Genomic DNA, 20,122 nt, shown 5'->3' with positions numbered 1-20,122 from the left:
TGTACAGTGTTGGTTATTAGAAATAGGCTTCATTCCCTCCTTGTCAAACAAGCTATTGAATTTGTGTTTTTTACGCAACAAAGTTTGAAGTTATGTCGCTATTAAACCATTTAAGGTGGAACATCATTTGGAGACAATGCCACCATTATAAAATAGATTATGATTTGAAATAGTTTGGAACACTTTAAGTTAAGAATAGAACCACAGTAGAAAAAAATATTTGATTAAACATCACAAAAAGGAAGATGTTTGTGAGCATCTTATTTTTACTTAGACCTATATCTAACCCCAGAAAACTGCACACTATAGGCTAGTATAGGCAAAAAATTGACTTGGCCATTAAAGAGGTTTTAAAACCTGTACTACTCAATTCTATATCTGATTTCATAATAAAAATTTCTCTAAGCAATTATGCTATTCAAAAGTTTAATGGTAAAATGAATTAGGTCACTTACAGGTTCTTTCTTATGTAATTGCTTTCAAATAACAGGCTTCTAAAAAATAAAGGTGAACTAGTTAACCTTGCCTGATAATATAGTGTCATAATTATCATATTTTCGTTTTGTTTTAAATTAGAAATCCATAAGAACTGCTCTTTGCCTGATATTTGAAACTTTGATCAATTGCTCTTATACACACTGGAGTATATGATATTTGTTTAAAAGTGTGTCTGACAAATATTTTTTCTCAGTTCTAGGATGCTAAAGGTCCAAGTTTAAAGCAAAGCGGGAATCAGAAATATACTTGTTTCATAAATTTACTGTGGTTAACTTGCATTGACAAGGTGATAACCTAAATTTAATAAAACAGTCAAAATCTCACTGTTTCTTATGAGGTTAAATTAATAAGGCATATAAATACTATTACTGGATGAATTTTCCAAATTTACAACAGTCAAACATTATCTAATCGAGAAAATATAGGCCTAATATTAAGCCTAACTAAATTGAAGCCCAATATTGAGATTTTATTATCAAAGCTGCCCATCGATATGCTTTTTTCCTTTTCTGTTTAGTTAATTTGTGACATATAATGTATTTTGCTTCATTTTAATTTGAATTTCAATAGTGAAAATATATGTTCTAGAAATCAGTGAAAAAACACTTTTGAAGTTGATGTTACCGAAAACTGGAAAACATTGCAAGGGGTCTACGAGACAAAAAAGTTTGGGAACCACCGATTTAGATGCATTTCCAATCTGGGTTTTTGTTTAAAGACATGATTTTGGGATTTGTTCAGAATGTAAACATAAACAAAGATGGCGTAGTCACGGTCTCATACTATACAAGTATATACACTACTCACTACAGTTACAGTCTCACAATCTCAATGTGGAAGAAATAATACTAATAGATTAGTCTAGATCTAGATAGATAAAATAAATAAAAAAAGACTTGACGTATCTAGATCTAGATCTATATAAAGGCGATAGTGCCGATAGGATAGGAGGGCAGGGCTTGGACCGGCTTGGTGAACTGAATCATAATGATAAATGATGATAATATCATTGAATGAGCTTTTTTGAGGCAATCATCCAATGACAATGTCAATGACAGTATGAATGACAATGAGTTTGAATGAGGTCCATTCACTGATTCAGGCGATTGCCATTCCATTTTTATCATTTGTAGATGAGATAAATTACCTTTAAATCTTTACTTTAATTTAAGTTTAATAACATAAATTAATTTCAACAGTTTGACGCCTTGACTGTAACTTGAGACTGAGTGTAAAGTGTAAGGTTACAAGACCCAAATTTGACTTCACAAAAAGAGACGATGACAAGTTATTTTTTTTTTATTAATAAAAATGAAAATTGTAACTTAAGTAGACCTAGATCTAGTTCTAGATTAATCTAGAAACTCAGAATAACATGAGAATGGAATAATCTGAATATAGATTACACTGAATGTGACTGATTAGAGAGAATTAGATTTTCATCTGAGTGAACTGAGTGGTCAAAAAATAACCTAGAGAATGGTCACAATGGCTAAAGTTTGGAGGCTATCTGATTCATTTCATGGCCTACCCAGAGTTGAAAACTTTGTACTGACAGAAGAAGAATTACCTTCTCTCTCTAGCAAAGGTAAGTTAATCCAGTTAATATCCATGTTCCTTTTTGTCCATATAGACATAGTGCGAAATATTGGCGTTTTCTACTCAACGCTATCTTTTGACCCAGTCATAAGTCAGCTTTGCAGCTGCTCAGATTAGGCCAGACGCCGCCAGATCTGACGATATTTAACAACAGAGTCAACAAAAAATCTAGCTGTGGCATTCATACTCTCCTGCCTTGACTACTGCAATGCCGTGATAGCAGGTATAATACAAGGACAAATTTGCCAAGCTGCAACAGATTCAGAACAACACCGCACAAATAGTCCTGCTACTCTCTTCCGCACACTCCATTGGCTTCCTGTGAAAGTGACAATCGATTACAATGTGGCCACACATTGTCATCAGTGTATCTCTATAAGAATGCCCTTGTACCTTAGCGAACTGACCCCTCCCTCAGAGAGACCTGTACTCAATGGACTCAACGCTTCTAGTGGTGCCACGTTTCTCCATCAAAATCTACGGTCTGCAGGCTTTTTCAGTGCATGGACCAAAGGTTTGGAATTCACTCCCCATTGATCTCAGACAGACAACATGCTACACTACTTTCAAGAAAAGAATTAAGACCTAGATTTATCTCTTTAAAACTTTTATAGACTAATTTGTCATTTTAGTTCTCATAATTATGTTTTTAATGTTATCATAGCGCCTTGACCCTACCTTTTATTTGTTAACAGCTCTCTATAAATAAAATTATTTAAATCTAGAATAGATCTATACTAGTCTATAATAAGTGAACAATTAAATTGAAACCATTCTTTTTAATAAGACTGTAGGAGTAGGTTATTTAATAATAATAATATGAATTGATTATTGACATAGATCTAGATTTTAGACAAAATTTTGTATAAAGAAAATAATTTTTTTGGACATTTCTTCAAAAATGAAAATTATTAGAATGTACATCCTACCCTAATCCTCCTTGCAGGGAATGTCATCAAATGGGGCTTGAACTCAGAACCATCATGTTGACAGTCTGAAGTGCAAATCACACTATTCGGCACCCGTCCTTCTACAATGCAAGTGGCCAGGTGAAGTAAAACATTTATAATTTATTTTACAATTCTACTTGCATAAATGAAGTTTAGATTTAGACTGTAAATATTATTTTTCTTTTTCAGAATACAATGTAAATTTTAAGCATTTAATTGTCTTAAAAGACTTAAATTCCTCATTATAAGGTCCAGTGTAGCTATTTAAGTATTTTTAGTGCAGATTTTTTTTTTTAAATCAACAATCATATAAATTAATCAATAAAGGACAGGCCACATTTTTAAGTGCATTTTCTTTTTTTTTTTTTCTTTTTCATTTTTAAGATGTACTGATTGGAGCAGTTTATTTGAGCCTGGATCCATATTTTAGGTCAGTATAATATGACGTTCTTCTTTTTTCTGTTAATCATGAAGTTGTAAGCAAAAATGAACATACTAATTCACAGGCACAGTGGCTCAACAGTAAATCACTTAGCACCCTGGATTTGAATCCTTTCAAAGACTGGGATTTTTAATTTCGGGATTTATAGGCGCTTATGAGTCCACCCAGCTTAATGGGTACCTGACATTAGTTGGGGAAAATTAAAGGCGTTTTTTTTGTTGTGCTGGCCACATGACATCCTCATTAACCGTAGACCACAGAAAGACCTTTACATTATCTGCCCTATAGATTGCAAGGTCTGAAAGGGGAATCTTACTTTTAAGTTGAATAGAATTTGAGTTAATTTTGTTTTTTAAAAGTTGTCCTCACTTCTACAAAATAGAGAATTTCTTTTATGTCCCAACACCGAAAGCACTAGTGGAATAAATGTTTTCTTTCCTTATCAAGCTCACCCTGTCTGCCTGTCTGGTCATATCAAGCTCACCCTATCTGCCTGTCTGGTCATATCAAGCTCACCCTATCTGCCTGTCTGGTTATATCAAGCTCACCCTATCTGCCTGTCTGGTCATATCAAGCTCACCCTATCTGCCTGTCTGGTCATATCAAGCTCACCCTATCTGCCTGTCTGGTCATATCAAGCTCACCCTATCTGCCTGTCTGGTCATATCAAGCTCACCCTATCTGCCTGTCTGGTTATATCAAGCTCACCCTTTCTGCCTGTCTGGTCATATCAAGCTCACCCTATCTGCCTGTCTGGTCATATCAAGCTCACCCTATCTGCCTGTCTGGTTATATCAAGCTCACCCTATCTGCCTGTCTGGTTATATCAAGCTCACCCTTTCTGCCTGTCTGGTCATATCAAGCTCACCCTATCTGCCTGTCTGGTCATATCAAGCTCACCCTATCTGCCTGTCTGGTTATATCAAGCTCACCCTATCTGCCTGTCTGGTTATATCAAGCTCACCCTTTCTGCCTGTCTGGTCATATCAAGCTCACCCTTTCTGCCTGTCTGGTTATATCAAGCTCACCCTTTCTGCCTGTCTGGTCATATCAAGCTCACCCTATCTGCCTGTCTGGTTATATCAAGCTCACCCTATCTGCCTGTCTGGTTATATCAAGCTCACCCTATCTGCCTGTCTGGTTATATCAAGCTCACCCTTTCTGCCTGTCTGGTCATATCAAGCTCACCCTATCTGCCTGTCTGGTTATATCAAGCTCACCCTTTCTGCCTGTCTGGTCATATCAAGCTCACCCTTTCTGCCTGTCTGGTTATATCAAGCTCACCCTTTCTGCCTGTCTGGTCATATCAAGCTCACCCTATCTGCCTGTCTGGTTATATCAAGCTCACCCTATCTGCCTGTCTGGTCATATCAAGCTCACCCTATCTGCCTGTCTGGTCATATCAAGCTCACCCTATCTGCCTGTCTGGTCATATCAAGCTCACCCTATCTGCCTGTCTGGTTATATCAAGCTCACCCTATCTGCCTGTCTGGTTATATCAAGCTCACCCTATCTGCCTGTCTGGTTATATCAAGCTCACCCTTTCTGCCTGTCTGGTCATATCAAGCTCACCCTATCTGCCTGTCTGGTTATATCAAGCTCACCCTTTCTGCCTGTCTGGTCATATCAAGCTCACCCTTTCTGCCTGTCTGGTTATATCAAGCTCACCCTTTCTGCCTGTCTGGTCATATCAAGCTCACCCTATCTGCCTGTCTGGTTATATCAAGCTCACCCTATCTGCCTGTCTGGTCATATCAAGCTCACCCTATCTGCCTGTCTGGTCATATCAAGCTCACCCTATCTGCCTGTCTGGTCATATCAAGCTCACCCTATCTGCCTGTCTGGTTATATCAAGCTCACCCTATCTGCCTGTCTGGTTATATCAAGCTCACCCTATCTGCCTGTCTGGTGAAAATCTTTGACATGTTTTTTCTCTCACTTACGAACATTTTGAAACTTTTTCATAATTATTCATTGTCAATGACAATAGATGAATCAATACAAAAAATTAACAAATTAGGCTTACGATCAAGTAATAGAAATGAATGAATTTTGTTTATATGGGCTTTTACTGTTGAAATTCCAATTATACAAACCCTAATAAGGTGCTTAAAAATAATTATAAGCTCCTTTATAGTAATTTAATTTTTAAAAGGATATAAAATGTGTGCCTGGCATGCCCTAATAATTGATGCAATTTCACTCAATATAAGCTTGGCTTTCAAAAAGTTTTATGTGTAACTTGCAGTCTTCAGTGTTTTCAGCACTGCAACATATAGTTAAGATTTTAGACATCTTAAGCTTAGAGCAATGGTTTCCAGCCTTATTTTGGTCTGGAGGTCATACAAATTTCCAATAAACATGTCACAATCTGTATCCCTGTGAAAAGCTGTTCAATCCAATGGCGCAGGAGGCATGAGTTTTGAGGCCAGGGCCATTTTGCTGCTGATTTGTAGGCTGTTTTGCAGTTTGTACTGTGGAAAAGTATCTAACTGTTTTCTCCGCTGATCTGCACAATACATTGTGAGATATGCTGGGTTGTGAGGTGAAAAAACTTGGTGCATCCTAAGAGTGTATCCCTGACAATGGGTCGCACTGTCTGTACTAGGGTGGTTGATTTACTTGACTTGTTACTGTGAACCCACAAGGGAGCATAGGAAGGAACAACACATCTCCACCAAACTCTGAGCAGCCTTCTTCATCGGATCCCATGTCATTCCAGTATCCTCAGCTTCACTGGTGACTTATCTTTTCCAGGTTTGTTAAAGCCTGACACCTGATTCCCAGTGCCAGCATCCACATAGGCAACTGTTGGCAAAGTTTGGCATTTTTTCATATTTGTTTTTTTGTGACTCTGTGATGGTCGAGCTGTGCTTGTTCTGTTTGGGTAAGAACTTCTGTGTAAAAAAATTGTAGATTGTTCTTTGCAGGGGAAAAAAAATTGAAACTGTCTAGTTTGTTTGGTTTATGTTCAGTAAATCGTTTGTATTAAAATTAATCATCTTATATACTGATATCCCTTTTCAATTAGATGCAATTATTGTATGAAGTTTACTTTAATTAAAGCTGTTTCCTTTTTTTTACCTTCTAGAGTTTTCTCAAGTGGCAAAAATTTACCAGGTGAACAAGTTGGCAGGTGATTGAATATTTTTTTATAGTCAGTGTTTTGTGTGAAAACACACAACCAGTATCCACGTGGCAGCTCAAACTCTTTTTTTTTTAACCAGTATCATGTGTGAAGACACACATATTTTAAATGCTGTAGGTTATTAGAGAAGGGAATGTACTCTTTGTATTTTGAGTTTTCCTTACTAGCAAACATACTTGATCTGAATTAATGTCTAAATTTGTGGTCAGAAATAAATTTCATTTACTACCAAGTTAAAAAAGGAACATCTTCTTTGGTTACTTTTAATGAATGAATGAGTGAATAGCAATGTCATTGATTCTGAAGATTAAGGATGAGTGCAGTAATTGACATGGCCACCCAAACCCATTTGGGACCTGCATGTTATCCCACATCTGATGCAGAGAAAGCTGTTGTCCATTGTAATAATGTGTCTGATCTAGTGAGTAGAATATGCTAGAACCTCGGTGACACCCAATTACCATTTTATCATTCAATATAAATGTAAAATGCAGATAGCCCATGTTCCAGAATAAATTGGTTATTGTAAGACAGAATATAGGGTTGAAAACAAATTTAGTTAATGCCTGTAATAAATTATACTTTTAAAAACAAACTCTTCTGAGCATTTTATTAAAGCAGATTTTATATTGTGATATGTCTTGCTGCCGTTGAGTATGTTGAGAGGAAGCATGCGTACAACTGTGTGGGTGTATTTTGATGCAATATTATACATTTGGTACACTTCAAAACAGCAACATAGACATAAACAAGATTGAAGGTAAAAATAACGTAAGTTTACCGCAGATCTACAATGAATATAACTTAAATACAGAGCAGGAACAGTCTAGACTCTGTCACTAATGAGATGTTTATTGTGTGATGTTTGTAATGTCACACTCAAAGTAATCTATGCTCTAATGCTGCACTACAATCATAATAATAATTATTTTATTTATAAAGCGCTGTTAACAAACAAAATGTAGGCTCAAGGCGCTGTAATAACATTACAAACACAAACATGACAGCTAAAATGACAATTAATCTAAAAAAGTTTTAAACAGATTGGTCTTAATGTTCTTCTTAAAATCAGTTTTTTTTTTTTAATTTCTTAATCTACAGAGGGAGACCAAGATTATAGAACTATCTAAATAAGTATTTTATACCTTGCTTTTGATTTTCAGAGTGCTTGACTCCAAATCTGCTGAATATCCAGTTGGTTCTCTAGTGTGTGTCCATGCCGGTTGGAGGTCGCACAGCGTCATCAATGTGACCAAGCCCAGAAGTTACGGGACTAAAGTTGTGAAAATTGTGGATGTCTCTGGTGTCTCTCCATCGCTTTGGTTAGGAGCTGCTGGCATGCCAGGGTGTGTACATACAGCCCAGTCTGTCCTTGCCTTTTGTGTACATACTGCCCAGTCTGTCCTTGCCTTTTGTGTACATACTGCCCAGTCTGTCCTTGCCTTGACTTGTTTAAATCTTTTGTGTACATTCTGCCAGACTGTCCCTGACTTGACTTGTACAGATCATTTGTGTACATTCTGCCAGACTGTCCCTGACTTGACTTGTACAGATCTTTTGTGTACATTCTGCCAGACTGTCCCTGACTTGACTTGTACAGATCTTTTGTGTACATTCTGCCAGACTGTCCCTGACTTGACTTGTACAGATCTTTTGTGTACATTCTGCCAGACTGTCCCTGACTTGACTTGTACAGATCTTTTGTGTACATTCTGCCAGACTGTCCCTGACTTGACTTGTACAGATCATTTGTGTACATTCTGCCAGACTGTCCCTGACTTGACTTGTACAGATCTTTTGTGTACATTCTGCCAGACTGTCCCTGACTTGACTTGTACAGATCATTTGTGTACATTCTGCCAGACTGTCCCTGACTTGACTTGTACAGATCTGTTGTGTACATTCTGCCAGACTGTCCCTGACTTGACTTGTACAGATCTTTTGTGTACATTCTGCCAGACTGTCCCTGACTTGACTTGTACAGATCATTTGTGTACATTCTGCCAGACTGTCCCTGACTTGACTTGTACAGATCTTTTGTGTACATTCTGCCAGACTGTCCCTGACTTAATATTGACTTGTACAGATCTTTTGTGTACATTCTGCCAGACTGTCCCTGACTTGACTTGTACAGATCTGTTGTGTACATTCTGCCAGACTGTCCCTGACTTGACTTGTACAGATCTTTTGTGTACATTCTGCCAGACTGTCCCTGACTTGACTTGTACAGATCATTTGTGTACATTCTGCCAGACTGTCCCTGACTTGACTTGTACAGATCTTTTGTGTACATTCTGCCAGACTGTCCCTGACTTGACTTGTACAGATCTTTTGTGTACATTCTGCCAGACTGTCCCTGACTTGACTTGTACAGATCATTTGTGTACATTCTGCCAGACTGTCCCTGACTTGACTTGTACAGATCATTTGTGTACATTCTGCCAGACTGTCCCTGACTTGACTTGTACAGATCTTTTGTGTACATTCTGCCAGACTGTCCCTGACTTGACTTGTACAGATCATTTGTGTACATTCTGCCAGACTGTCCCTGACTTGACTTGTACAGATCTTTTGTGTACATTCTGCCAGACTGTCCCTGACTTAATATTGACTTGTACAGATCTTTTGTGTACATTCTGCCAGACTGTCCCTGACTTGACTTGTACAGATCTGTTGTGTACATTCTGCCAGACTGTCCCTGACTTGACTTGTACAGATCTTTTGTGTACATTCTGCCAGACTGTCCCTGACTTGACTTGTACAGATCATTTTTTGTGTACATTCTGCCAGACTGTCCCTAACTTGACTTGTACAGATCTTTTGTGTACATTCTGCCAGACTGTCCCTGACTTAATATTGACTTGTACAGATCTTTTGTGTACATTCTGCCAGACTGTCCCTGACTTGACTTGTACAGATCTGTTGTGTGCATTCTGCCAGACTGTCCCTGACTTGACTTGTACAGATCTTTTGTGTACATTCTGCCAGACTGTCCCTGACTTGACTTGTACAGATCATTTGTGTACATTCTGCCAGACTGTCCCTGACTTGACTTGTACAGATCTTTTGTGTACATTCTGCCAGACTGTCCCTGACTTGACTTGTACAGATCTGTTGTGTACATTCTGCCAGACTGTCCCTGACTTGACTTGTACAGATCTTTTGTGTACATTCTGCCAGACTGTCCCTGACTTGACTTGTACAGATCATTTGTGTATATACTGCCTCTGTCCTTGACTTGTTCAGATCTTTTGTGTACATACTTCCCAGTCTGTCCCTGACTTGATTGTACAGATCTTTTGTGTACATACTGCCAGTCTGTCCCTGACTTCATTTGTTCAAATCTTTTAATGTAACTGATAAATAACAATAGTGAAGTTAATGTTTAGGAATGGTTGAAGGTGGCATCAGTTCTGATGATGACTCTCTAATATTGACATTTCTTTTTAAATAGCTCAAACTGAGACTTAATGGATAAGAGTTTTTGTTTCATGTGTTCTAGTATTTATTTCTTACATCTAGTCAATAGACTTTGTTCTTAATGCTAATCAACATTCGCAGAATTTAATGTTGTTTGTTAGTTTTTATGCTACAAAATAAAACATTCTTTATCTGCTTTATTGCCAATGATGTTTACCTGTAGCATCAACTATACCCTTGATGAGGTGGGCTGTTTTTTTTTGTTATGTTCACAGGGTCACTGCCTTCATGGCTTTTCACAACAAATGTCATCCCAAGCCTGGTGAAGTTATAGTGGTCAGTTCCGCTGCAGGGGCCGTGGGCAGTGTTGTAGGTCAGTTGGCCAAGTTAAAGGTTTGTGGACATTTAAAGTTTACTCAATCTGTTTTGAGAGCCCACTGCTGGACTTTTTGTCTGTAAATAAATGCTCTGACGTTTTAAAAAAAGTTAAATGTTATGATAGAAAAAATTTCTATAGTCTGTATTCAGTGTTTCAGATTCTCAGATTTAATACTTGTGAATTTCAAGTCAAAGAAATAACATAGTTTTAAAAATGGTAAATATCAGTATTTTGTATCTTGCAGGGCTCTGATATATCAGATTTCTTGATTCTTATCTAACATTTCATTAATAAAGCTATTGAAAGCAATATTTTTCTATTTAGTTTTCTGAATCAGCTATTAAAAGTTGATGAAACAAACATTTTACAACAAATTCTTTATTCTTTTCTTAATCTGTATCATTTAGTCATCTATCTTGTAATCCAGGGTCTGACTGTGATCGGTATAGCTGGATCTAATGAAAAGTGCCAGTATATAAAAGACCTTGGTTTTGATCACGCCATAAATTACAAAATGGATGACATCTCATCCAGTCTTGACACTGCTTCACCTTCTGGCGTTGACATTTACTTTGACAATGTACGTTTTCAGATCTCATTCTATTTATACTGTTCTCATTTTTTATTGTTGTTGATTACAGCATGTAATTCTAATGTTGCAAGGCTAACAATATTCATTTCATTTCTATTCAGGTGGGTGGCAATATATCTAACACAGTAAACAGCAAAATGAAATCTCATGGCCGTGTTTTAGACTGCGGTAGTATTTCTACTTACAATGATGACTCAGCAAGTAAGAAAAGATTTATAATAACCATTGTTTGTCTGGTTGTGTGGTATGTGCTCTTGACTGTCATCTCAATAGTTCAGGTTCGAATCCTAACCACTGCCATCAGCCGCCGAATTGCGTAAGGTTAGGGCCAATATGTAATATTCTTAAAAACTGAAGGAACATCCGAAACATTTAAAACAGAAGCAGTTTGGAAACTCATGAGTCCACTGATTCAAGTGACCATAACATCTCTGATTTACTTACTGATATTAACAGTAACTATGCTTATCCAAAATAGTTTTTAATGATGTGTTTAGCCATGTCACAGAAGAATGTGTTGTATAATCAAATTTCCCTTGTATGTGTCAGGGGAAATGTCTGATGGAATAACCGGAATTGTGTAAGTTTACACAAGAACAGTTTGCCAGTGTGTGATGTGATATAAAAGTAATAAAGTTTAAGTGTCTTTATGACTGAGTTATTGAGTCTCTTCATATGTAGCCGCTGAAAACGACGAGCACCTAGACAGTAGTGAAAAACTAGTGTAGTTTCACTTGAGCTAATTCACCTCACCTCACAGATGGCTGGCTGGTTGTGCGGTTTGGGCGCTGGACTGTTGTTCAGATTTATTGATGGTCCGAGTTCAAACCCTGCCTGCTCTCATCCCCCGTCGTCCTGCGTGAGGTTTGGACTAGGAAGTAAATTATATTCAACCCTGAAGGAACATCGGAAACATGCAAAACATTTTACAAACAAGCACCTCAGCTATCCCTTAGTCTGTTGGGGCACCATGCAAGATTTGTGGACCACTTTTCTCCTTTCTTCTATGAAGAGCTGTAATGCGAGGGTTACAGCCTCATGGTGATGTAAGGTGAAAGTTTCCCCTTTCAGACCATGCTATCTAGAGGGCAGATGATGTTAAGGTCTGAAGGAACATCCGAAACATGCAAAACATTTTACAAACAAACACCTCAGCTATCCCTTAGTCTGTTGGGGCACCATGCAAGATTTGTGGACCACCTTTCTCCTTTCTTCTATGAAGAGCTGTAATGCGAGGGTTACAGCCTCATGGTGATGTAAGGTGAAAGTTTCCCCTTTCAGACCATGCTATCTAGAGGGCAGATGATGTTAAGGTCTGAAGGAACATCCGAAACATGCAAAACATTTTACAAACAAACACCTCAGCTATCCCTTAGTCTGTTGGGGCACCATGCAAGATTTGTGGACCACCTTTCTCCTTTCTTCTATGAAGAGCTGTAATGCGAGGGTTACAGCCTCATGGTGATGTAAGGTAAAAGTTTCCACTTTCAAACCATGCTATCTAGAGGGCAGATGATGTTAAGGTCTTCTGTTTCTTTGTCCAGCGGTTAACGAGCAGTGTGTCATTTGGCCAGAACAACAACTAGCCGCCAATTTTTCCCCTTACTAAAGTCAGGTACCCATTAGAGTTGGGCAGCCTAAGCTTAAAACCCCAGTCTTCACTGAGATTAGAACCCTCAACCTCGTCCACCGCGACCGCGGATGTAAGATGAGGACAGCAAGAATTTTTCGCCATCAAAAAAAAAGTTTTATTGACTCTGGTTCTCATCGATATTTCGGTTCTCATCAATATTTCGGTTCTCATCAATATTTCAGTTCTCATCAATATTTCAGTTCTCATCAATATTTCAGTTCTCATCAATATTTCAGTTCTCGTCAATATTTCAGTTCTCATCAATATTTCAGTTCTCATCAATATTTCAGTTCTCATCAATATTTCAGTTCTCATCAATATTTCAGTTCTCATCAATATTTCAGTTCTTATCGATATTTCTTGTCTGATACGAATCTTGCTTGACATTTTGTTGTGTAAACTCTTACGCTTAGAAAGTTTTTCTTTTGTTATGTTAATGAATGCATCATTGTAATTAGGGTTAATCTGAAGTTTAAAATCCCAGTCTTCACTGAGATTTGAACCCTGAACCTCGGCCACCGCGACCGCAGGAATTTTTTGGCATCAAAAAGTGTGTGTTTGTAATAATGACTCTGGTTCTCATCAATATTTCGGTTCTCATCAATATTTCTTGTCTGATACGAATCTTGCTTGACATTTTGTTGTCTAAATAACTCTTACGTTTAGAAAGTTTTTGTTTTTTTTGTTATGTTAAGAATGCATCATCGTAATTACCAGTTCTTGACTTTCATCATAGGAGTGCTATGATGGTGTGTGCTACCAAATCTTCCCGCTCAGTAGCTGTCCTAAGCATACTGATTAGATGTTTTATCTATCATCAGTACTTATAATGAAGGTTTCGGCTGATGTCAATAAATTTTAAAACCAGAATCTTATCCCTCTGCAGACTGTGGGCCCACGTTTATGAAACTGTCAATATCCTCTTAAAGTGTCCCTAGTTATTCTACAAATAGGCCCTTTTATCTCAACAAACTGGTATAGCCGACACCCTGTATGGATGTGCGTAATAGTTTGGCTGATAGTTCTCTCCAGTGGTGCAACTCCAGTCAAGTCAATAATTTACCCTTTTTTTAAAAAAACAACTGTGTCTGCATTTTGAAAAGCAAAGTAAAAAAAAATAATTTATAGGCTAAGTGTATTTAGCAATATTAATTTGTATCACCCAGGTCAAGGTCATTAAAAACGTAAGAAGAGTGTCAGACATGAAAGTTTTGCAATCTTTAGTCCAGAAAACTTATCCCACTTTGAAGAAGTCAGGTGGGAACTGATTGAGCTTATCAAACAGGTAATTAGCTTCACATCCTCATAGTTTGTCTTATACTTTTGCTTTTCTTATCTTATAATAGTAGATTTCTATCACCTTCTCTGAGTTTGTCTTATAATAGTGCATTTCTTCTCTTATGATAGTGGACTGTGGATTTCTATAATGTCAACATTTCATTTTTATAAAGAGCAAATAGATTCACTTTTTTTTTGGTCATTAAAATGTAACATAAATGCTAATTAGTATTCATGCGACATTTGATTATTATATTGCTATAAATTTCCAGGAAAACACTCAACAGGTTAATGATAATATAGATAAGGATTTAATGATTAAATAAAGAACACACACAAACCACAGAATGTCAATTTGTTCTAGATCTAGTTTGATTCAACGAAATAAGCCGGCATCTACTATCATGTCTCCATTTCCTCCTCTCCCTTGTTCCACACTCGTGTGGAACAGTGCCTAGTGCGCACCATGTATCTCGGTGCGGAGATGGAGTTACAACAATATTTTTCATTTTATCATTTTCTCCATTTAATGTGCATAGTTTTAGAGTTAGTGAAAATTTGAATATTAGTTTTATTTGTAAATTTCATCTTTAAAAAAAACAACATGCTTAGTTCATCTTTCATCTAGTCATTTGTGTGAACATGGCAGGGGGAGAGGAATCCATGTAATGGCTCCTTTGCTGCCGAATGTTACTAAGCGATTGTAAAACTTAATTCCCCTCCAAAAAATCCAAACCACTAACAAGCCTGACACAAATTCTTCCGAAGCACATACAATCCCTCATGCATGTTTGTTCAGAAACTGCTGCAGCACTTTATGGTCATGTTTTCATTTTTTTAAAACACAAAGTATCTTCCTTTATCTTTGGCTCAATGATATAAATAACATCGTGACCCTTAGATGTAGGTTGCTTATAGGCACAGAATTAGTGGGCAGTGTTACTGTCCAGAGACTGGACGACAACGATCACTGGAATGACTCAACTCTTTGCTGAATAATATGTTTATTTACTAAAACAACATGATAGTTGGCCTACTTCAGTTGTAACAACTATGGTTCATCTTGTAAAACACTTTTTCATGCGAGTGTGGAGCACTGTTTTGGACAGAGGACAAAGGATGTCTTTATATATTGCGTTCATTGACCTGACTAAGGCCTTCAGTCTAGTCATGATCTTGATAGATAAATATAATTTGTACTGTCTTGAAATACACACTGATCACTTGAACTTAAATATCTATTCACAAAACTATTCACTTTGTACATGACTATTAACTCTCTATTACAGGGGTTCTCAACCTGTGGGTCGCGACCCCCTTGTGGGTCGATTGACGATTCGCCAGGGGTCACCTAAGACCATCAAAAAAATGGATTGTTATTGTCTATTCTTTTGTTGCTGTATGTTTGTGTGGAGGGGGGGGGGCGCGGCAGAGTGGGGGATTTTAAAAAGGGTCGCCGAGCCTAACAGGTTGAGAACCGCTGCTCTATTAACTCTCTAGTTACATCATTACCTTAGTTGACTTTTATAACTTACTCCTTACATGGTCACATCGCTAACTTCGCCAACTAAACTCTCAATCTTTCTTACGCCCTTTCTTCCGGTCTTAAAAAGAAAATAAAGTTCCCCTTTCACACCTTGTGGTCTATAGAGCAGTTGATGGTAAGCTCGTCTGTTTCTGTGCCCAATGGCTAACTAGGTGTCGGGTTCTTTGCTTTGCTTGGCTCGTTAGGGGTCACAATTAAATAATACTAAACAAATACACTTCAACTCCAGCTATCCGTGGAAATACAAATGATACTTTAATATCCGATAGAGCACAAAATAATGCACAATAAATATTAATATTAATAAACAACCACCAGTCCTGGAGGCAACCGTCCAACCTTCCCGGACCAAGAACAAGACCTCACTGACTGACACACTCTCTCGCACATTCAAGGAATCATTCAGTTCATAACACGTGCAAGACTATTCACATTCGTAACCTGGGAGTACATAAACAAGGGGATATAACTATCGTACCAAAAATATCAAAGTAACATATTCACTCTCGCCATACCTCCACCTGACACTAGGGTGTCATCGTTGGCCAGCACAACGACCAACCGCCTTTACTTTTACCCAACTAATGTCAGGTACTTATTAGAGCTGGGTGGACTCAGAGGTGCCCAAAGATCCTGAAATTAAAATAATCCCAGGATTTGGGACCCGGGACATCCAATTTAGAAGCAAACGTTTTATCGCTGTCACAGCGCCTCCACTTTGGTTGTACATAACTACTATTCACAATTTGTACTTTTACACTCAGTATTCAATTAAATTCAGCTAAATAAAACATGCTACTATAAGTTCACTGCTTTACCTGTGACACTTTTGTAATTGAATATAATTCTTAGTTGTTTCTTTTTCAGGGTAAATTAAAAACCAAAGAACACGTGACCGAAGGCTTTGAGAACATGCCTGCCGCGTTCATCAGTCTCTTCAACTTTGGAAAAGCTCTGGTGAAAGTCTAAACAATACTAGATTCACCTCCACTGTTCGTATGTTCTCCTCACACTGTAGTGGCTTGTTTCTTCCCCATGAGGGCGATGTGGAGTCTTCGCTTTTGATGAACCAAAACTCCATCTTTTGTGACTCACTATGAAGTGAGATGCATGTGTTGATTTTTCTTATTTACATCAGTGGCTAACAAATTATATTGGTAACCTACGATAAAAAAAAAAAAAAAAAAAAATATTCACACCGTAGCTGAAACTTGAAAATAGTCATTTGTGAGGATTTAGAAAGAAGATTTGATTACTTTGAATTGAAGTTTACAGTAACATAATCGGCCTGCAAAATTAAATAATTTTGTTTGATATAATTTTCATCAAATTATTTTTGATGATTGCATAGAGTAAAGGCAGGTTTTACTACAGCAGACCCAACCTACCCATGCCTTGGGTGTGGCTTGTTTTTCAAAGTTTAAGATCAGACTTCACAGTCATCTTAGAGATGAGATTAATTTCATCCCCAACTAAACACAATCTTATTATTATGATTAGTTTTAGTCAAAAGGTATGTTTAAAACATGTTTTTAAAAAGACCACGATACAAATCCTGAATTTCTGTCACCAGTTGAATTTTGAAATTGAGACTTGAGACATAATTAGACATAATTAGTTTTTCTCTATCAATGACCTCCTTTAGTAGCAAAGACATGAAATGAATGTTTAGGTATTACATGAAATGAATGTTTAGGTATTACATGAAATGAATGTTTGGGTATTACATGAAATGAATGTTTGGGTATTACATGAAATGAATGTTTGGGTATTACATGAAATGAATGCCTGGGTATTACATGAAATGAATGCCTGGGTATTACATGAAATGAATGTCTGGGTATTACATGAAATGAATGCCTGGGTATTAGCTAGTTGGAAGAATGCTGCACACACTCCACACAGATGATGTATCCAATAGAAAGAATAGGAACAGTACTGTTTGGGATCAGTCTTTCTATCTTTACCTGAAAACTGTTGTTATTACCTTATGTGGACTCAGTTCTTATATGTTCAGATTGGAATATTGCATTTTCTTCATTCAATAGTTGTGTTGATCTTGAGGTTAACAATAAGGATGTTTAACTTTTTTTTTTTGTGTTGTAAATATTTGTCTTGTTTGTGTAAGAATGACAAAATAAAACCTCAAACAGATTGTCTCAAATTTTTTAATTTTTTTTAATTCCGACTCTTGACATTTACATGAACTGTCTAATTATTTTATAATTTTCTTTTTATTATCTGTTTGCCTTGGATTTTAGAGTTAAAAAGTTAAAAGGCCTTCACCATTTAGCAGTATGTACCTAACAAAACATGAATCAATAAACAACAACATTACAAAGAGAGTTTGTGTTGTCACACAAACTCAGAGGCGGCCCGCGTCGGAGTCGGATCCCTGTAGGATCTGCCTATTCGCAAGGAATATTCAAGACGTGATTTTTAAAACTGGGACCATTTAGATAATCAGTCCAGCCCGCTAACTGCACAACCAGGCATTGCTGTTAACTTAATAACAAACGAATAGCCTATTATGGATAAAGAGATATATATCACATATTACGGCATGACAACTACCGGATATGTACAATATGTCAGACGAGCGATTTTAGATAATCTTTTGGTATTGGTTTATAATAAAAAAAGAAAAGAACAAGGCATTAAGCTGCTCGATGTCCCAGCACAGTTACCAACAGAGCTATTGGCATTTTCATTTAAATGGATCGCTTGCATAATTAATTTTTTAAGTTAGAAAAGCAAACAAACATTGGTTGGCATTGATTTTTTTTCTCACAAAAACATCTGGAGCAATCTAATATACTTAAAACTTTTGAAATGTTTTGGAAGGAACATTAAAGGTTAAATCCGATTTTCAATAGCTTTTACAGTTGTTGTTTTTGTTATCAGAACGTGACAGACAGACCGAATGGCAAACAAAACGCACAAAAATAAGTGTCTTTTATCCTGATGTGGACACTAAACAAACAATAAATAAAATGTGATTATTAAAACAATTTTGAGGAAACTTGATTAGTACCGTGTTTTGCAGCTGCTTGTTACTCTACTGCACGAAAGTCGCTGCATAAAAAGTTCATTTTAAAAAATGTGCGTGATATTTACATACAAAGTGCATTCATGGCATTTATAAACAATTATAAATGTTTTCATTTAATTTTAACAGCTAGTTGACTAGAAAAAAAAACCTTTACCTAATATTTATATTTGTTGTGAACATTTCTTGTACATTTTATACATATATTTGACTTACTGATACTGAAAATAAAAAATAGAAATTGTCTTTCTTTGTTAACATATTGTAACATTACCTCCCTTACATTTATGTAATTGTTTTAGAATTGGTGTATTCTTATGAAAAGAAAGCGCTATCTATATATCAATCTATCTATCTATCTATCAATCTATCTATCAATACAACACAATTGCAGACTCTTTGGCCCACCAGGGAAGGCAAATTCCACCCACTGAACAGGCTGTAAGCTTTCATCAAGCCCTGGCTATAATACAAAAAAACAGAAATGGAAAAGTGGTTTGAGTGCTGGGACAAGTCCCAAAAAAGCCCGTGGAGTCTGGGAGGCTGTCCAGGCCTGAGCAAGCTATTATAGCACAGTGCAGGACAGGCCACTGTCCTGTTGGCTCATATTTCTCGCGGCTATGGCCAAATTTTGATTCACGGTGCCCCCGCTGCGGGGAAGAAGAGGAAACCGTGCCTCATATTCTGTTTGACTGCCCCAGACTTGCTGATCTCCGTCTCGACAGGTCTGGGAAACCCAAAATTCTCGACCTGTATGGCGACATGTATGCACTACGCAAGACAGCAGGGTTTCTGTCCAGGGCTTTTGCAAGAGAGGATTGGAGCCTCTCAAGCCCTCACTCTAATGGAGTTTGATGATGATGATCTATCAATGTAAACGTAAGGACCCTTTATGAACTGACATATCACTAATTCTACCACTTGCCTTGGACGAATAAATTAGAAAATTTCACCAGTTACTATTTTCTGTTTGTCTGTAACAACTAAACATCTTACACGATCGAAACAGCAGCGGTTACATTTACCGAAAACAATTCTTAATTCACAATTTCGACCCAACCTATTTAAGTTAATCTGTCATATTTTAAAAATGACACATTTATATTTTCGTTTTGATTTCCACATGTATTAATAACATCCGGTTTTCTCAGTCGGTAGAGTGTCAGACTCTTACACCAGAAGGTCATTGGTTCAAATCTCTAATCACAAGATACTTTGTTTTAATTTTTAAATATTTTTTTAAAACAGTGAGTTTTGTTTTTTTTGCGAAATTTAAAATTAAAATTCGATCTACATAAAGGTTGAAACAGAATGTAGGCTATAACCTCGATCCTAAGATTAAAAGTAACATAATACACTGGCCAAACGATGTTGGGGGGGGGGGGGGTTGAAATGCGGGCTGTTTTATTGAATTTGCAAAAAAAAAAAATAAGGTTCTGGGTTACGGCCAAAGTGTTAAGTGAACATGTCGTAATAAGATAATAAGCATTATATAATAATAATAATAAGGCTTGTCTTCGAGTCCGAAGGTCTGTACGACCTGGCAACGAACTATTGGTCTAAACCGCCCACAGGTTGTGACGCAGCA

General features: G+C 37.1%; 1 protein-coding gene across 2 annotated transcripts; it reads left to right on the top strand.

Annotated features, from left to right (window-relative positions):
• The first annotated feature begins 1,312 nt into the window (after nucleotides 1–1,312).
• On the top strand, nucleotides 1,313–17,574 carry LOC106060218 (prostaglandin reductase 1-like). Of its 2 annotated transcripts, XM_056027761.1 has the most exons (9): nucleotides 1,327–2,086; nucleotides 3,432–3,477; nucleotides 6,581–6,625; nucleotides 7,801–7,983; nucleotides 10,333–10,450; nucleotides 10,864–11,016; nucleotides 11,130–11,229; nucleotides 13,828–13,946; nucleotides 16,353–17,574. In XM_056027761.1, exons 1-8 carry the CDS (start codon nucleotides 1,978–1,980, stop codon nucleotides 13,839–13,841), a joined length of 768 nt encoding a protein of 255 aa, XP_055883736.1. In that variant the 5' UTR covers nucleotides 1,327–1,977; the 3' UTR covers nucleotides 13,842–13,946; nucleotides 16,353–17,574. The 2 variants fall into 2 exon arrangements, with proteins under 2 accessions (XP_055883737.1, XP_055883736.1); XM_056027762.1 differs by lacking the exon at nucleotides 10,864–11,016 and having other exon boundaries at nucleotides 1,313–2,086.
• Nucleotides 17,575–20,122: the final 2,548 nt, after the last annotated feature.

The sequence above is a fragment of the Biomphalaria glabrata genome, chromosome 4 (genome assembly GCF_947242115.1).
Source record: "Biomphalaria glabrata chromosome 4, xgBioGlab47.1, whole genome shotgun sequence".
Classification (NCBI taxonomy): Eukaryota; Metazoa; Mollusca; class Gastropoda; family Planorbidae; genus Biomphalaria; species Biomphalaria glabrata.
The sequence above is the reverse complement of the archived record's forward strand: the minus strand, read 5'-3'. Positions and strand labels throughout refer to the sequence as shown.

Coding starts and splice junctions, on each gene's coding strand:
- LOC106060218 (XM_056027761.1), top strand. CDS start 1,978: ATGGTCACAATGGCTAAAGTTTGGAGGCTATCTGATTCATTTCATGGC. Junction 2,087..3,431: donor ACCTTCTCTCTCTAGCAAAG/GTAAGTTAATCC, acceptor TTCATTTTTAAG/ATGTACTGATTGGAGCAGTT. Junction 6,626..7,800: donor CCAGGTGAACAAGTTGGCAG/GTGATTGAATAT, acceptor TTTGATTTTCAG/AGTGCTTGACTCCAAATCTG.